The sequence below is a fragment of the Festucalex cinctus genome, chromosome 19, assembly GCF_051991245.1.
Source record: "Festucalex cinctus isolate MCC-2025b chromosome 19, RoL_Fcin_1.0, whole genome shotgun sequence".
Lineage (NCBI taxonomy): Eukaryota > Metazoa > Chordata > Actinopteri > Syngnathiformes > Syngnathidae > Festucalex > Festucalex cinctus.
Genome location: NC_135429.1, coordinates 3,710,381 through 3,727,062, shown reverse-complemented (window position 1 = coordinate 3,727,062; position 16,682 = coordinate 3,710,381). Strand labels below are relative to the sequence as shown.

The following is a 16,682-nucleotide window of genomic DNA, read 5'->3' as shown; positions in this document are numbered from 1 at the left end:
AGGACTTGGTTAATTATTTATAACAAAAAAAAAATCAAAGTTTATAATTAAAATAAACTAAGGTAATTATTTTGCAATTATTTATCATTATGTCTATTTTATTTTGTCTGTTATTATAAAAATAATTTTAAGACATTCATTTTAAAAAATACTTTGTAGTATGATTTATAGACTAAAAAGCATTATTTTATGATAAAAATAAACTGTTGTGCATCTTTCATGCATTTTATTTTTTACATTTATCTCACAAAATCAATTATTCATTTGTTGTAAATAAAATACTATTAGTAGAATAATCAATTTTAGTGTTTTTTTTCATTAAAATGTTAAAATGTAATATATATATATATATATATATATATATATATATATATATATATATATATATATATATATACACGATTCTTTGTCAAAATTAAGCATTTTACCTTTATAAAGAAATTAAGATGGTGATGCGGTTCTTTTTATGAGAAACTGTTTTACATGCCCATTTGAGCTTTTTCTTCTCTGCCTGCTCATAGACAAAGAACATGGTCCCTCTTCTCATGGATTAAAAGTCACATAAAAGAGCACAAAAGTTTCTGCAAGCTTCTATTTGTTCATAGCCCCTTCAAAAGTCTGGTGTCTATTAACAACCATTGAAGTCCTCACATGATCTTCTGGCCTAAATTGCCAAACATAACATCACCAGTCACCCCCTCCCCCATTTGTAGACGCTTTGACCACAGAGGCTCCTGCTAGTTCTAACTGAGAAAAGCCAAAACGTGCTGAGGTGGCATTTTCTCACCATTTGTCACCATTTTTTCTCTCTCTTTTACTTTCATTGTTATGTTAAGCGCTGCCACATGATCTGTTGCCCCGTGTTACTTGAGCTGAGCCTCTCCAGTCATCATGCGCTGGCTTGGCAGAAAGACACAAACGAAACATAAAGATGAGTGTAGTTGAGTCATGAATGGATCATGAAGACCTTTCTTGTTATTAGTGAGACGTCTTCTTGGCGCTAAATTTGGGCTTTTAACATCGAGAATTATGCTTTGCAGATGTTTCTGGCTAACTGTGGATGGAACATCGCGGCCCAGTAGAGCGGAGACGCTAATGCTAACGCCCTTTTGCTAATGGATTGCGCCGTTGTGCTAACTGTCGAGCGATTACCTGGGCTGTAAATCACACAATGGGTTTATACAGCAGTGCGTTAAAAAAAAAAAAAAAAAAAAAAGTGTCTTGGCAAATATTTCCCCTCCCCCCATTCTTTATTTATGTGTGTTTACTCTTAACACTGCCGTCGTGCGTCTCGCAGGTATGGCGCACAGACGTTGAGCCTGAGCAAGATTGTTCCTCATCTTTGCACTCTGACGGCAGACCAGAATCCTCAGGTAAGCGCTAGGGCTGCACGATATTGGAAAAACATGCGATATGCGATATACTTGCTGAACATAGCGATATCGATATTATTGCGATATTTAACATGTACCTAAAGAAATTACATTTTTATTACCTAATGAAAGAAAAACATTTTTCATGGGGCAAAATAAGCAACCTTCATGTAATCTTAGTTAATGAATTGTAATTATGTCTTGATAATTTTCTGCTATTGAATGGCGATGCACATTTTAGTTAGCATCTGACTGGTCAAATTCATATAAAAAGCATTAAATTCCATATAAAACTTATTGCGTGCCTTTGCGATATGCATATTGCAAGGGCCAATATCGCGATATCGATATTTTTTTTTATATATTGTGCAGCCCTAGTAAGCGCTACGTTCGCACAGCAGCCGTTATTAGCACACTTTTGGTGTGGGGAAGCTTCCAAGTTGTTTCAGCCCCAAAGCGGAAATCTGATGCTGTTGTCTGCCTGGCGATTATCCACCCGCACTCTGTCCCTACCAATCAGCGTTCCTGAACGCCCACCACTCGTTTGCCCCTTGCAAACCGCATCCAGTCGTCCAATCGCAGCAGGGCAATAAAATGAGTAAAGGTTCCCTGCAGGGTTTATATTCTGTGTTATCCTCACAAGTGCGCTTAATGGTGGAAGACTGGAAACCTGATTTAAAAAAAAAAAAAAAAAAAAAAAACCCTAATTAAGTAATGCACTTACTTAATGCCCTTAATGCCTTTAATTGCAGGTGAGCGCTCAACTGACAGCATCTGTTCTTCTCGCCATATGCGCTTTACAAAGCTTACTTTTTTAACCTTCATTTTCCTGGATATGCCTTAAAGTGGCTGAAATTGTCATGTACAGTGGACCCACCACTATTAGCACGGAAAAGGAACCAATCCTGACCACAAATAGCGAAAATTCACAAAAAAATTGGCACTCTCCAAAAAGTGATTATAATTGACAATATTATTAGATTAAACCATACATATAACCATAAACTCTAATGTCAAAAAACTTGGGAAGAGGCACAGGAAATTGTCATCATAACTGTAGATTTGTGAAATGTGTAAAATGCATGGAAAGGCTTTAGCAAAAAGATATCTTTCCCCATATTGTGGGTACAGGCGTAATATTAATTACACTTTTTTTCATTTCATTACAAAGACTACTTACAAAGCTTTGTAATTCTGCTTTTTTGGTTAGCAAATTATGCACAGCATGTATGTTTTTAAATGCTCACCATTGTGAATTTCTGTGATGCGCAGGTACGAGAGGCCTCCATCACAACAATAGTGGATATTTACCGGCACGTCGGCGAGAGGGTACGAGCCGACTTGGCAAAGAGAGGACTGCCTGCCGCACGGTCAGTTGTTTTCACACATGCACGCGCACGAACCGTCCGGTCAGTCCCAGGCCACGCCATGCACCACTCTGCCCTTCACAGAGACGCTTTTGATCCCAAGCACAATGCTGACTGGCGCTGGTGGGGTTGGAGGAACGGGGCGGGGGTTGAGAGAGGCTGGCTGACAGGAGAACCAAAGTCGTGTGTCCTTCAGTCGTCTTGCTTACATGGACAAATGCACCGTGAGGAAAATTTCATATTGCCATTATAGTGACCAAAATTGCCACAGTGTTAAAAATATATAATAGTATTGCGTCTGCGAATGCCGACATGTGTCATGTGTTGTGCACATCAAGTCTCCAGTGTAAACGCACAACTGTCTGGAAGGAAGTGCATGAATTGTCTACAGATCCAAAAAAAAAAAAAAAAAAACTACATTCACTGGAGCATTATGACAGGCTTTGTTGGATCTGCGTCCTCTCACTGACAGTGAACCTAAACTGCTAGTGGCAATAAACAGCTTGGAACCTCATTTTTGAAAAATGTTGTCACGTCTGCCAAATGGCTACTTGTTTTAACATTTGCCTCCACCATGACTCATGCTTCAAGGCAAAAAAAAAAAAAAAAAAAAAAAAAAAAAAAAGGCCAAGCAGGCTCATATCTTGAAAAGTCAGGACAAGTTGAGGCACTGATTTATTTTCAAATCAGCACCTTTTAAAATGACATGGATGGAAATAACTTTAAACTTTGGGTGTCTTCTGGTTTACAATGCAGACTTGTATCACAATTAAATATGCTGCCTTGCCTACATGCAAATGTGCAATTTGTGATGAGGAAAACATGAGGAAGGCAATTGGGGTGAGGCAAGACAGGCATGGCTCATCTTTTTGCCAGCCCCTCCCCCCTCTGAGCACAATGTTTGTGTGCGTGTGTGCGAATGGAGGGAGGTTATGTAAAGGGTAACCAGATCTGCTGGACGCTTATCACACACAGTCAAACCTTGGCTTGACTGTGTGTGTGTGTGTGTGTGTTTTTTTTTGTTACCCCCCAGCTTGTGATTGACATATCCAGCATGCATGTAGAACAGTAGGTGGTGCTTTGTTGCATGCATGCTTTGCCCTCCCCTCGATCCCCTCCCCTCCCCTCGGAAAGCCACTGCACCATGTTTGATACAAAGAGCTGAAGAACGGAGCGTGTCACCGGCTCTGCGCCCATCTGGGGAAATACGGCGCGGAAAAACTAGGAGCCGTTTTCTCTCTTTGGGCAGTTTAATATGCAAATGAAAGGAGGAGGAATCCATTTTACACAAGCGGTGAGCAGAGTGCGCGTTACCCCCGTGACGTGTTGTGCTTCTATTTTTGTCATACATGTGCAAGGCGACGTCCATCTTGTGTTGTTGTTGTTGTTGTGTCGACACACCCACCTGGAGAGGCGCTCACGTGCAGTGCTAAACGTCAAAGGAGCAATAATAACGAATGGCTCCCGTTTTTGTGAATGTCTAACGTTTGTTTCCTCCTCTCTCCAGATTGCAGACCATATTCGCTCGCTTTGATGAGGCTCTGAATTCGGGCAACATGGCTCTCAGCGCCAGTCACGGTCAGTGTCTCTCTCGTCTTATTTACTTTGCGGGGCGACGCCCACCATCTTGTCGAGTCATGTCAAGAAGATTTTGCTCTTGTCATATACGCGTGAGTGTGTATGTGTGGCTTGACAGTGTGCTCTTGTGATTCTCACTCGGTTGCCATGTAATGGGACCTGACAGGATTAATGGTTTAGTGTGTGTGTCTGTCTGTGTGCAGCAGTACAGTTTGACAGTGCGTGACCTTTTCTTTGTCCAAATATAAATAGAAACATGCTGTATCAGACAAAAATATGGGCACTATATGACAATGTTTATGCAAATAGTTTAAAATGTTATGAGTTTTGCATTTTTATTTATTCTAATAGTTTATAATTTTTATATAATTTTAGAATTTTAAAAATGTCATTTGTTGGCTAACTTTATTTTTATTGATGTTTAAAATTTTATCTAAACACTTTCCTGTTTTAAGGTTAAACGACACATTTCCAATTGTGCTGTTTTTATTTATTCACTATTTTATTATTTTTAGTGTATTTTTTTTATTTATTTATTTTTTTTAGCTAAAAGTAAACGTAATTCTGTCCATTGATTCACCATCTACGTCGAATATAACCAGCTCATATTACATTCATGTTAGTCCTACTATTAGCCAGACATGGTAGTGTATCTTTAGGCTGGCATGTCACCGTATATCATACCCATCAGCTTGTTTACTCGCAGCAGCTGGTTTTGAAGATGCTGTGCTTGGTGGCAACTGGTTGAAATGTGCAGCGTTTACTTTTAACCCGGGCAGGTGCATGGCTGCATGTTGACTCGGGTGTTAACGAGCATGTGTGTTAGGATCATTAAAATATCGCGGATTCGTACTTTACTCTACACCTTAATTTTTTTCACTTGTAAGTGAATTGGCATTGGTGGTACCATGTCTGACTTGGCATTCATGGGTCTGTCATGTGATTCTCTTGGCATGAAATCGTCAACTTTAGTTGCATCCGCCAAGGTGATTGCCTGATTTACCATTTTGAGAGCGCTCCGCATTGTCAGTCACATTTTTTTGCACTCATTCTTCCAGTGAATAAGAGACAAGTCACAAAATGAAGCCCTTGTATTCAATTAAACTTGGCAGCATGAAATTTGGTAGACTTGTCAATTATGAGTAGACCCACCAAAAAAAATAAAAATAAAAAATGTCTCAAGAAGACTTGAACAAGACAAGAAAACTTGCTCTAGAAATTTTGTCGATGGCTACCAAATTCAAACCATGTACAGTATACAGACGGACAACACAAAATTATGGAAATTTCAAGTTTTCATTTATTGCATGTTGGTGACAGTTGATGACGTATAAAATAAAACAAAACATTTTTGGAATGATCTTTTCACTCGTTTTTGGCCCCAAAAGAACATCTACCGAAAAGTGTAGCTGGAGGTTATGCAAGGTATTGAGTTGTGCTCATTAAACCTGAAGAGAGAAAGCCGTAATCGCCCCCGTCCAGAGCTTTGAGGCAGCTGTTGGTGGAGAGAACGGGAAGGAAGGAGGATTAAGCAAAAAGAAGTTGACCGAGATCTCGTCAGTCAGTCGCTGCCTCTCCCTCCTGTCTCCTCCTCGCCCCCATTCATCATGACGGATATGCAGCGAGGCTGAAGCAAAGAGAACCAAGGAGGCGGCAAGATTTTTAGCAAGCTCCATCCATGGCTTTTGGGAAAGATGGCGGCCGTAAGTGTGTTGTTTAATCCCATCTGGCTGTGTTGTCGTTGGCACCCGGACAAAAGATGGTCACCATGTGCTTTCGCAGTGGAATCACCTTAAACTCAGAAAAGCTCATGAAAGCTTTGAAGTGGTGCCATATTTATATGATTATTGTAGAGATTGATGATGTATTGTAGTCACATGACTTGATTTGTTTTCCACTTTTCTTTTCCGCCCTGGGGGAGTTGGTATTGGATCTGAAACAAGAGCGTTAAGTTCAACACTAGTTCTGTTCTGGTGATCTCATTATCTGATTGCAGGATATCCTTGCTTTGCTGGCTTCTGTTTCAGACAAAAGAAAGTTTACTAATTAAATCTCAAGATCTGAAAATGCATGTTTACTTTGGGTTTTTAGTTTACTTGACAACAGCAGTTTTCTGAGTGACAGCGCAAACATTTGAAAGCAGTTCTCAGCGTGCGTTCAAATCTTGTACGTCACACCAGATGAAATTTACCTTTTGTTGGGATTGACGTCCGTCCAAGAAATTAAAAATGTTTGCCAATGAACATTTTTGAAAACATTTTGTTTCTCGTGTTGTGTAAAAGCTGTAATAAGTTTGACTTTGCGGAGTTCTGTGTAGAAGGCAAAGGGATGTTATGTTACGTCTCTGGCCCGGCCATTTTGCAGGATCTCTGTTTAAATTTGGCAACTTATATCCCTTGCGGTCTATGATAGAAAATCATTGCATTTGTTTAAAATCGCGTGGCGGAGTATTAGTGTGGGTTAACTATTATTGTCATCAGAATGGTCAAAATCAAAGTTTCAATTTTGACATCTAGGGTGCAGTCCATGATTGACTTTTCCCATTCATCTGCCATTTCCATGAAACCAATCTTGAATAACTTCCCCAGAAAGTGAGATTCAGAGATGGATAGAAGACACCGAAATTTGTGCTTGGTTGCCAGTGCATCTGCATGTTAGTAAAAGTGACTATTATTTATCATCTGTCATGAAATAATGATAGATTTGACTGATATTTGAGGGGGGAAAAACTAAGAGGAAAACCACAATTTTTGTAAAAACAAGTATCCAAAAGGAGTAGTCATTGCTCTCTATATAAGTTGCCAAGATATCAATCCTCGAGCAGCCATAAAACTTTTAATCACTCTTCGGAAAATGACAAGAATGGAGTTGTCCTCGTTCTCAGTGGCTTGATTGTTGTTATGCGGTAAAAGTTTCTGCTTTGTCCTGTCTGAAATTATGGCTGTCCACACACACACACACACAAAAAAGCACTGAACAAGCCAAACACATTTTGTCGACTTTTAAACTGACCACAAGTAGCAGCTTTCATCGCTTGCATAGTTTTATTGTTGACAATGCCTGACGCACACACACGCATACTTACTTCACGTCCACAGTACACACATTTGCAGACAATCTCATTCTGCTCCAGTACCTCGGCAGCGCTGCGAAAGGAAAGCGTGACCCCGTTTCCAAGGCTCGGCGGGTTGCCAGGGGAAATCTGTGCTCTGAATATTATGCTTTATTCCCTGTCACCCTCACTTGAGATCTTAAATTATACCTGTCTGTCTGTCCCACTGTCTGCCTGTCTCACTGACCGACTGACTGATTTTTCTGTCTGAATAAATCCACTCCAGGCCTGTTTTTTGAGTTTGAGTTTGTACTAGACAACATCTTCCCTGCTGTTTTTCTTGCTGTTGTAATTGTCATGCATCCATTTTGTGTCTTTGAGAACAAAGCATCAAAATGCTTGCGTTTATTAGTTTCGCTTTGATCTGTCATGCTAGGTTATTTCTAAAAGATTCTGAGCTAATCTTGATTCATCAAGGGTGCAAGGCTACATGTATGCAGAATACTTCTTGTGTCTAAAATTAGATTATCCAATTGTAATGAATGGAATTATCATTCGAGTTTTTTGTAATATGTTCTTAAAAAGGGAAATGGCACTCCATAATATTGTACATTAAAAACAGTTATGACATAAATAAAATGTAAAGAATAAAACTTTCGCCACATTAGTTGCTTCACTTCAGTGGTCGTTAAGATTAGCATTTTTGTCCCAAGTGTGAACTGAGTTATGTACCCGTACCGAACTGATCATCCTTTCATTCCTAAATTTTTTTTCCCCCTCGTTCGTTCGTCTCCTGCCATGTCAGTCTACTGTTGCTATGGCAACGCTGCACTTGGACGTCTGTTATAATCTTGTGCATGTCGTGTCTGTTTCTCTAATAAAGCAAGATGACTGTCACTGTCAACAATGAAACAAATTGAAGTATTGATGCTGTATGTACGCCCTTTATTTTGCTGTCATGGTTAAAAGCTGGCCTGCACCTGTCGCCATGGCAACAATGTGTATGTGTGCCTGTTGCCTGGTCTGTTCTCATCCTTCCATCCAGCCACCCCCTCATTTCCTCGATTTTTTTTTTTTCTCCCCCCTTTGCCCTTTGTCTATAAACATGGACACTTTCCACAAGGGTCTGATTCGAGACCCTTACGGGCTGTGATGACCACCATATACATTTCTTCTTTGACCAATCAACAGACAGAAAATCTGTAGACAAGCAAGATGAAAACCCGACATCTATTTTTTATTTTTTTTTCATCGTTGGTTACAGTGGCAAAGAGTCACATAGTTGTCAAAAAATGTAGATGCTCATGCAAAAAAAGTTTGAAATTTTAAAAATCATCATTCATTGTATTTCTGATGTGCACTTTTAGAAATTGAAAAGGAATTTTCATGCATGCAAGATCATGTGTGAATTATGTAAAATTACAACCGTGATAAATGACTTAAAAAATTGACTAACTTTTATTGGAGTATTTCTAATGTGCATTTTTTGCACAAAAAATAATTTTCATTCATGCAAGACATTTAAAAAAAAAACAACTTAAGTCGGCTCAGCATTGATTGATTGTTAAAAGAAAAATTCTAATGTGCATTTTTTTTGCACATTAGAAATCATACAGCAACAACTGAAATAGTGTCTTCACACTTATGCAAGATCTTCTTATCCCCTTATCACTTTGTTCTTGAACGTCCCGCAAAACTGCGTCTAGACTTTGCCTGTCGTGTGCTGTCAATGCTAATGAGTTGATCTTAACCAGAGACTTACAGTTGCAAACCCTGTTAAAATTCCCTGCATGTGTTCGCGTGTGCTGCCTCCGCACTGGCTGCAACAGGATGATGTCACCTCTCATCCGATTGGCTGTCGAAATCCTGGCCGAGAGCAAAGGGAGGGGACCGGCAGATCTGGGGAAAGAGGAGTGAAAGAAAATGCCGGCACTGGTCGGGGTGGAGGGCTTTTATTTTTGTGGGGCCATGTCATCATTCGCACCGTGGGTTTGGTGAGGCGAAGGGTCCGGCAGAAGAGGGGGCAGCGGCCCCGCCGGCACACGCCCTCCTCCCTCCAGAATGAGACGACTAATCTGTCAGCGCATCTGTGACTGTGAGTGTGGAGGCGGACCGGGGCGTTGTTTGCATGATTGTTTGGACCTCTTTAGTGCCGATGATGGTTTTGATGTGCAGGTCAGCTGGTGATGAATGAGCAAAGGTGTCGGCTGGCGACTGTGGCGCATTTGTCGTTCTCCATCATGTTGTCACATGCTAGCTTCCCAGCTGAACTAATGGCTGCCATTGTCGGACTTATTGTTGCAATTGTGATGGTGTCAAAATGGACACATTGGGCTTTAGTATTGATAATGTCCTGCAAAGCTATTGGCATACTATAAAAGTCATTTTACTCTGGTACCTGTTAAGCTAGTTATGGGTTTTCTAGGGTTTGTAAACAAAAACAGGTTTCATTTTGTTTTTGTTGTTTTTTTGTTTTTTTTATATGTACTCCTATATATTTATTTTTTTATGCATTGGTGGGTCCGAATTGCGAGCCGTCTGGATGGAGATTTATTTTTTTGCTTTGACTTAATGCAAAAATTGTACAAGTGAACTCAGCTTAACTGGTTTCACAATAAACTGCCGATTGGCAGATGGACGTGGTGAGTGACAATTTCTCAACACGAAACTTGAAGATGCTTAAAGGGATACTTGACTCATATAGCCATTTTCAGCAACTATAAGTGAATGTTTTGTCTAGAATTAATTTGATAACTTCATTATTTTTCATTTCAGTTGTTTTCTGGGTTTGGTGATGTGACGTTTGCAAACTGAGCCATGATTGGTCGTTGCCTGAACTCTGAGCACCTGTGATGTCATTTTCAGTCAACAGCAAGTGGCAAGATGTGTTTTTGAAGGAATTAATTGTGCATGAGAAATAATTAAGTGATCAAATTAATGAAATGACTAAAAACCAATGAGTCTCGTACCCCTCACAAGGCTGCACCACTGTCAAAAACACGGGGCGAACAAACGCCCACTTAACACACTCTGATGCGCCATTTCATCTTTTTGCAAAAGACAAACTAACCGCCTCCCCCTTCTTCCGCAGATCGAAGTTTCGATGACGACGACAGTGTGGATGGGAACCGCTCGTCATCATCGGGCTTCAAGGTGCCCAAAAACCCCAAGAAGACTGCCGAGTCGGCGGCGTCGGTCCGCCGGTCCAGTGCCACTGGAAAGCTAGGTTAACCTTGCTGCTCCTTAGAAATATGATGCTTTATTATTACCATCGATAGCATTGCCTTGGAAACACTTAAGTAGCTTCCTTCCCTTTTGAGAGCTTCCGTTCTCCTTCCTGTTCAAGTTGCACTTGAGTGTTCAGTGTATTGATTCCAAGCAAGTGGTGTTCCCGTGTCAGTTTTCCAATACATTAAGTTCACCGTGCTCCGTATTGGACCTGATTGTTTTGTTTCTAATGTGAGTCTAGCGCCTTAAGCAGAGCAAAAAAAAAAGTGGTCCAGTTCTTTCAGTGTATGGAAGTAAAAAGTAGACTTGACATCTTTTCCCTGTATTCCTGTATCAATTTTCATTCAGGATTAATGGAGTGATGCTAACATGCTAACAGTCGGTGCGCTAACAAGAGAGCAACCTGAGTAGCAAGAATCCCATGACTGATTAGTACACGTTTTACATGTTACCCATTGTTAATGAGAATTAGCCAATTGCTAACATGCTAGCCGTTTGTGTGCCAATATATGACAAGATAGCAAGTTGATTAACAGAAGCAAATTCAACAAGGAAACGATGCGAAATTCAGTGAGAAAAGAATTTAATTGCGGCGTCTATTTGCCAGTTAGGTTTGTTTGGTTTCCCCCGGCATCAGTGCGTATTGATTTTGTCCCGCCCTAAACAACAACTTGTTGGTCCGACCTAAAAATGGTTGGCTGCAATCGTATCAGCGGGAGTGTTACAAGATGTATTCTCCGGAGTTTGTGAACTCACAAATACCGCGAGAATTCAGCTTGCTGGCAAGGTTACTGATTCGCTAAGAGAATTTTGCATTTGCTTTGTATTATTTATACTGAGCATGCTGCATTTACCAAAACACTAACATGCTCTCACGCTGTAATACAGCAGGGTCCAAGGAAAGCACCGGGGCCGTCGACGAGGACGACTTCGTCAAAGCCTTCACAGATGTCCCCACTGTCCAAGTAAATTGATGTCTTTTCAAAATACTTTTTCTAGTCTTTGCTCTGATTTTGCATTAAAAAAATAATTTCTTGCAGATCTACTCCAGCAGAGATCTGGAGGACAACCTCAACAAGATCCGGGAGATCTGCTCCGACGACAAGCATGACTGGGACCAGCGGGCCAATGCTGTGAGTTGCTTTTTGTTGTTTTTCTTGGGGAGCTCTGGATTACTTTTCCTTCATGTGATGGTAGATTTTAAAAGGCTTGTTTATGTCACCAGATGAAGAAGATCCGCTCTCTGCTGGTGGCCGGCGCCACCTCCTACGACTGCTTCTACCAGCACCTCCGCCTTCTGGACGGAGCCTTCAAGCTCTCCGCTAAAGACCTGCGATCCCAAGTGGTCCGAGAGGCCTGCATCACCGTGGCGTAGGTGTCACCAATCTATCCTGTATGTTCAAACCCCCTTTTTGGATATAGAATCGTGTTAATAGAAGCGTCTATGTATAGGCATCTATCTTCCGTGCTGGGCAACAAATTTGACCACGGTGCCGAAGCCATCGTTCCCGTCCTCTTCAACCTCATCCCCAACTGTGCCAAAGTCATGGCCACCTCCGGCGTGTCAGCCATTCGCATCATCATAAAGGTAATCAACATGATTACGGTTGTCAGTGTTATCGCAGTTTTATTGAAGAAAGGAGGGTGACACAAGTCAAACTGAAATAAAAGAATATTGAATATTAGACCGGAAGTGAAAGCGAGTATTGTTAATACTAGGAAACTTGCAAATATTAGACCACAATAGAAAATGGTCAAAATAGGATGAAATGCCAAAAGAAAAATACTAAAACATTGGAAATATTAATATAAAAAAATATTAAACAAAAAAATATTAGATAAAAACTTCATAACATAGACATATTTATAAAATATATATTAAGTCTGATGGGCTTCGTTGTTTCGTTCATTCAGCACACTCACGTCCCTCGTCTGATCCCCTTGATCACCAGTAACTGCACGTCCAAGTCTGTGGCTGTTCGAAGGTGAGACAACTTTTAAAGTTACTAAAAATCACCTACTTGAGCTTCAGCATTAAAAAAAATGTGTTCTTCAAGGCGCTGTTATGACTTCTTGGACCTCCTGCTGCAAGAGTGGCAGACACATTCTCTAGAGAGGTGAGCATGAATTCCATATGGGCACCATATGGAGTCATGAGAGGTGGACAGTAAAAGTGTTGGGGCTCCATTTTGTAGCTATTCCACTCTTTAGCATTTTTTTTTTTTCAAAACATCTTTTTTCATGTTTTCGTCTTGGTATACGTTTCATATAATATTTTGTATTATGTATGTTTTCTAATAATTTATTTTTGTATAATAATTTTGTGACATAACATTTAAAAAAAAAAATCCTAGTACTATTTTTCTGTCTAGTAAGCTGTCTTTTACATCTATTATTTTGGTTAAAACTATTTTTAAAAATGTTTATTTTTCATCAAGTGTGTTTTTTTCTTATTTTGTTTCTTACATATTTTTTTTCTTTTTATAATACTTGTATTAATGTATTTTTTAAATATTCTTCTTCTATTTTTTGTTAGATTTGTTTTTGTATAAGTATATATTTGTATTTGTCCTTAATATTTTTGTATTTTCTGACTATTTTCTGACTATATTTTCTTTGCCTATTGTAGTCTTTCCCGATTGAGTTTTTAAACGTATTGTTTTATATTTTTTCTAAAAAAAAAAAATTAAAATTTTATTTTTTTCATCTTGGTGTAATAGGTTTGTATATTTTTCTAATATTTATATAGTGTCATTTTTCTATTTCTGTCATATTTGTTTACTTATAGAGTAATGTATCATGACGTATTTTTGTACATTTTTTATATGTATTTTTAAATTATTTTTCAATTATTTCTAATAGTTTGACCGTGATTGTTTCAGTGCATTTTATTCAATTTATACACACGTACCTCTTATCACAGGCACACAGCCGTTTTAGTGGAAAGCATCAAGAAAGGAATTCGAGACGCCGACTCAGAGGCGCGAGTAGAAGCCCGCAAGTAAGCCGCGCTCCAAAATGTTTTCATTTGGGGAAACCCGAGCCCTTTCTCCACTCACCGTCTTGTCTTCAGGGCCTACTGGGGCCTGAGGAACCACTTCCCAGGGGAGGCGGACGCGCTCTACAACTCTCTGGAGTCGTCGTACCAGCGCACCCTGCAGTCGTGCCTGAAGAGCTCGGGCAGTGTGGCCTCACTGCCTCAGAGTGACCGCTCGTCGTCGTCATCGCAGGAGAGCCTCAAGTAAGATAGATTCGGAAAAATAATATTAAGTAAAAGTGCTATACTAGAGAAAATACTATAAAAAATACTCAAGTTAAAAGCTGCACTCTACTTTGTTGTAAACTATTGCTCAAAAGTGGCATTTTCCTGCACAGTCGGCCGCTGTCTTCAAAGTGGTCGGCAGCTCCGGGGCGAGGTGAGTCCACACGCACACACACAGTAGACGCGCACAAAACACATCATCCCTTTCATTGTCAAGCTTGTTTACATCCCATCTGTTTATTTTTTGTACTGTGATTCCTGCACGCGGTTTTTGTCATGACATTCCTCCCAATCCTCTCCACTGGTACCCCGTCAGTCCCTGCGGGTTCAAAAGGCAGCGGGGCGTCGTCGTCGTTGTCGGCGGCCTCCCTGCAGCGCTCCCGCAGCGACGTGGACGTGAATGCCGCCGCCATGGCCAAGCACCGACACGTGCCGCCAAAGGGGCCCAGCCGCCTGCCCCCTGGCTCCTACGCCTCACTGGGTAAGGGCGGCTGTCAGTCAGAGGCGGCCAATCAGAGAGCAGCCGGGGGATGACACGTGGAGTCTGTTTTTTTTTTTTTTTTGTATGTGTGTTTTTTCCCTCCATTTCTTGATGCTTGCGCTTTGCATGCCGTCAATGGCTGTGTTTTGAATCAATTACACATTACTCCTCCCCAATCACGGATTTAAAAACCACAAAATCCACTCTTAAAGAACAATTGTCGACTTGTACCGCTGTTCGGCAGTGATTAATACTAGTGACTGACTAATATTTTTTAAATATTTAAACGTCTCAAGTGTCAGACAAGTGTAAAATTAAGCTAACCACTTTGTTTGGGAAAAATGTAATTGTCTTTGATTTGTTAGCCACTGTTTATAAATATTCAGTCTGTTGTAGATTTAAAAAAAATGAAACTATTTCTACCACTTCTTTCAAGTGTTTTTTTTTTCACATTATTTTTTGTTAATAATCACTGTTTTTAAGGTGAATAATGTAAGAAATGTTTAACTTAAAAAAATATTTTGTTTTTAAGAATCATTGTACTTAGTGAGGAAGCATTTTTTTTCTCCTTAATCTTAAATTATTTTAATGAATCTTTTTGCTACTCTGTAGTAAGGGTGTTTGAATTTGTTTTTTTTTTCTGTTAAATTAATGGGGTATGACAACTTAAGTCTCAAATTGGAGTGTTGCTCCAGCCGTATAATTTCAACCTCAGCTGGACGTTTTTTGTTTTTGTTTTGTTTTCCCCTGTATCGTCGCAATGCATCATGGGAGTGCTATTCTAGGGACCATAAGTTGTTCACTACTTTTCAAGATGTATTGTGGAGATTAGAACTCACTGAGGGGCCCCCCACTATATTAGTGGATACTAAGGAGCGATTCCGAACACAGCCGATGTTTCAGTGCATGTTTGAACGTCAATTTCACTATCTGCTCAAGTTACTAACTCACACTTCTCCTTTCTCTCCTCTTTTTTTTGGCTTTATTTCTTTTCATTTTTATCCTTGCGTTCACATTTTTCTTTCAATTCTTCCTCCCTGATTGTTTCTTTTCATCCTCCTCCTCCTCCCTTGCTCCTGTAAAGATGATGCCTCTGATAAAACGGATGGTAAGATCATCTCTTCCTACTCCCTCCTCCCCTTCACCCACTCCAAACTCCCTTTGTGTGGCCAAACAGCACCTCCTGCTGTCTGATTTAATCACACTAGCATCCTACTTCATAACCTAGACTTGATCTAATGCTTCATTCTTGTTGATTGTCCTTTAATTCAACTAGCTTTTAAAGTTAATATGTGTATAATTAATTGGGTTAGTATTTACTCCTTGTGTGTCTGTCCTCAGGAGCCAGGTCAGACAACGGTAAGTTAGGGAAAGCATTGCTTATTGGCGCTTTGTGTTTAGAAGAATGGCTTCACATGGGCAGCTTTTTTTTAGGATCTCGTGCAATTGGTGTGCAATCAGGACTGGGACACTATTGGTGGCTTTTTATTTATTTATTTTTATTTTTAACCTTAATCAAAAAATGCAATTAAAACAAATGTTTGGTGAATGATTTTTTTTTTGCAGCCCTGATTGCACTCTCACTTAAAATGTCCTCCTTACTGTGAGGTTTTCTAGCTCTGCTGCTGATTTCTATTTAGAACCCAGCACAAAAAAACACCTAAATATTTTATATAGAACCCAATGGAAGCAAATCTTCCCCTATTACATAGAACCAAGAAAAAAAAAAGCTTCTTTGTGCCATTTACTCTGAACCCAAGAACAAACAAAATCCACCATTTCCATCTGAGAAAATCCAGAAACACCTGCACTTTTTACACAGACGACAATAAAAGAAAATCCACCTGAGTCTTTCACACATAATACAGTTAAACTATACATGCCATTGACACAGAACACAGTTAAAAAAAAAAAAAAAAAAAAAAAAAAAAAAAAGAAACCCACCACTAGTGCTTTTATAAAGAACAAAGGGGTGGGGGGGGATTTCTGTGCTAGTGCCATTTTCCAACAAACCACAATACCGAAAAAACGCAGCAAAATGTCTTTTTCTTCAGGCAATGTGATAGGAGGAGCTAGTGCTTATTTGAAGCCCCTTTCACACAGTTTTGCTAAAATTGCTGCATTAGGACAATTGTTTCCAGCGCAACCAAAATGAATGTCAGGTGTTGAACTTCACACATCCTGTTCCACCTTTATTGACTTTTTTTTTTTTTTTTTCCCCAAGATGGTGTGAAACGGGCTTGTGTACTTAGCTGTGATTTTTACCCAACATTAGCCTAATCAGCTTCGGCTCTTTAATGTGTCTTTTTGTGGAGCTACATGCTAAAGCTAATGCTAACCG

General features: G+C 39.8%; 1 protein-coding gene across 12 annotated transcripts in view; it reads left to right on the top strand.

The window, feature by feature from the left end:
- The window catches only part of clasp2 (cytoplasmic linker associated protein 2), a 38,956-nt gene that overhangs the window by 6,952 nt on the left and 15,322 nt on the right, over nucleotides 1-16,682 (top strand). For 4 of the 12 annotated variants that reach the window (XM_077507486.1, XM_077507484.1, XM_077507483.1 and 1 more), the window contains exons 5-20: nucleotides 1,298-1,373; nucleotides 2,646-2,743; nucleotides 4,248-4,318; nucleotides 10,462-10,596; nucleotides 11,487-11,563; nucleotides 11,639-11,731; nucleotides 11,824-11,969; nucleotides 12,051-12,186; nucleotides 12,513-12,583; nucleotides 12,656-12,715; nucleotides 13,522-13,599; nucleotides 13,672-13,839; nucleotides 13,974-14,014; nucleotides 14,177-14,341; nucleotides 15,426-15,449; nucleotides 15,683-15,700. In XM_077507486.1, the coding sequence (XP_077363612.1) occupies nucleotides 1,298-1,373; nucleotides 2,646-2,743; nucleotides 4,248-4,318; nucleotides 10,462-10,596; nucleotides 11,487-11,563; nucleotides 11,639-11,731; nucleotides 11,824-11,969; nucleotides 12,051-12,186; nucleotides 12,513-12,583; nucleotides 12,656-12,715; nucleotides 13,522-13,599; nucleotides 13,672-13,839; nucleotides 13,974-14,014; nucleotides 14,177-14,341; nucleotides 15,426-15,449; nucleotides 15,683-15,700 (1,457 nt within the window). Of the gene's footprint in view, nucleotides 1-1,297; nucleotides 1,374-2,645; nucleotides 2,744-4,247; nucleotides 4,319-9,303; nucleotides 9,466-10,461; nucleotides 10,597-11,486; nucleotides 11,564-11,638; nucleotides 11,732-11,823; nucleotides 11,970-12,050; nucleotides 12,187-12,512; nucleotides 12,584-12,655; nucleotides 12,716-13,521; nucleotides 13,600-13,671; nucleotides 13,840-13,973; nucleotides 14,015-14,176; nucleotides 14,342-15,425; nucleotides 15,450-15,682; nucleotides 15,701-16,682 lie in introns of those variants that run through there. The other 8 variants (XM_077507492.1, XM_077507491.1, XM_077507490.1 and 5 more) reach the window with 5 other exon arrangements.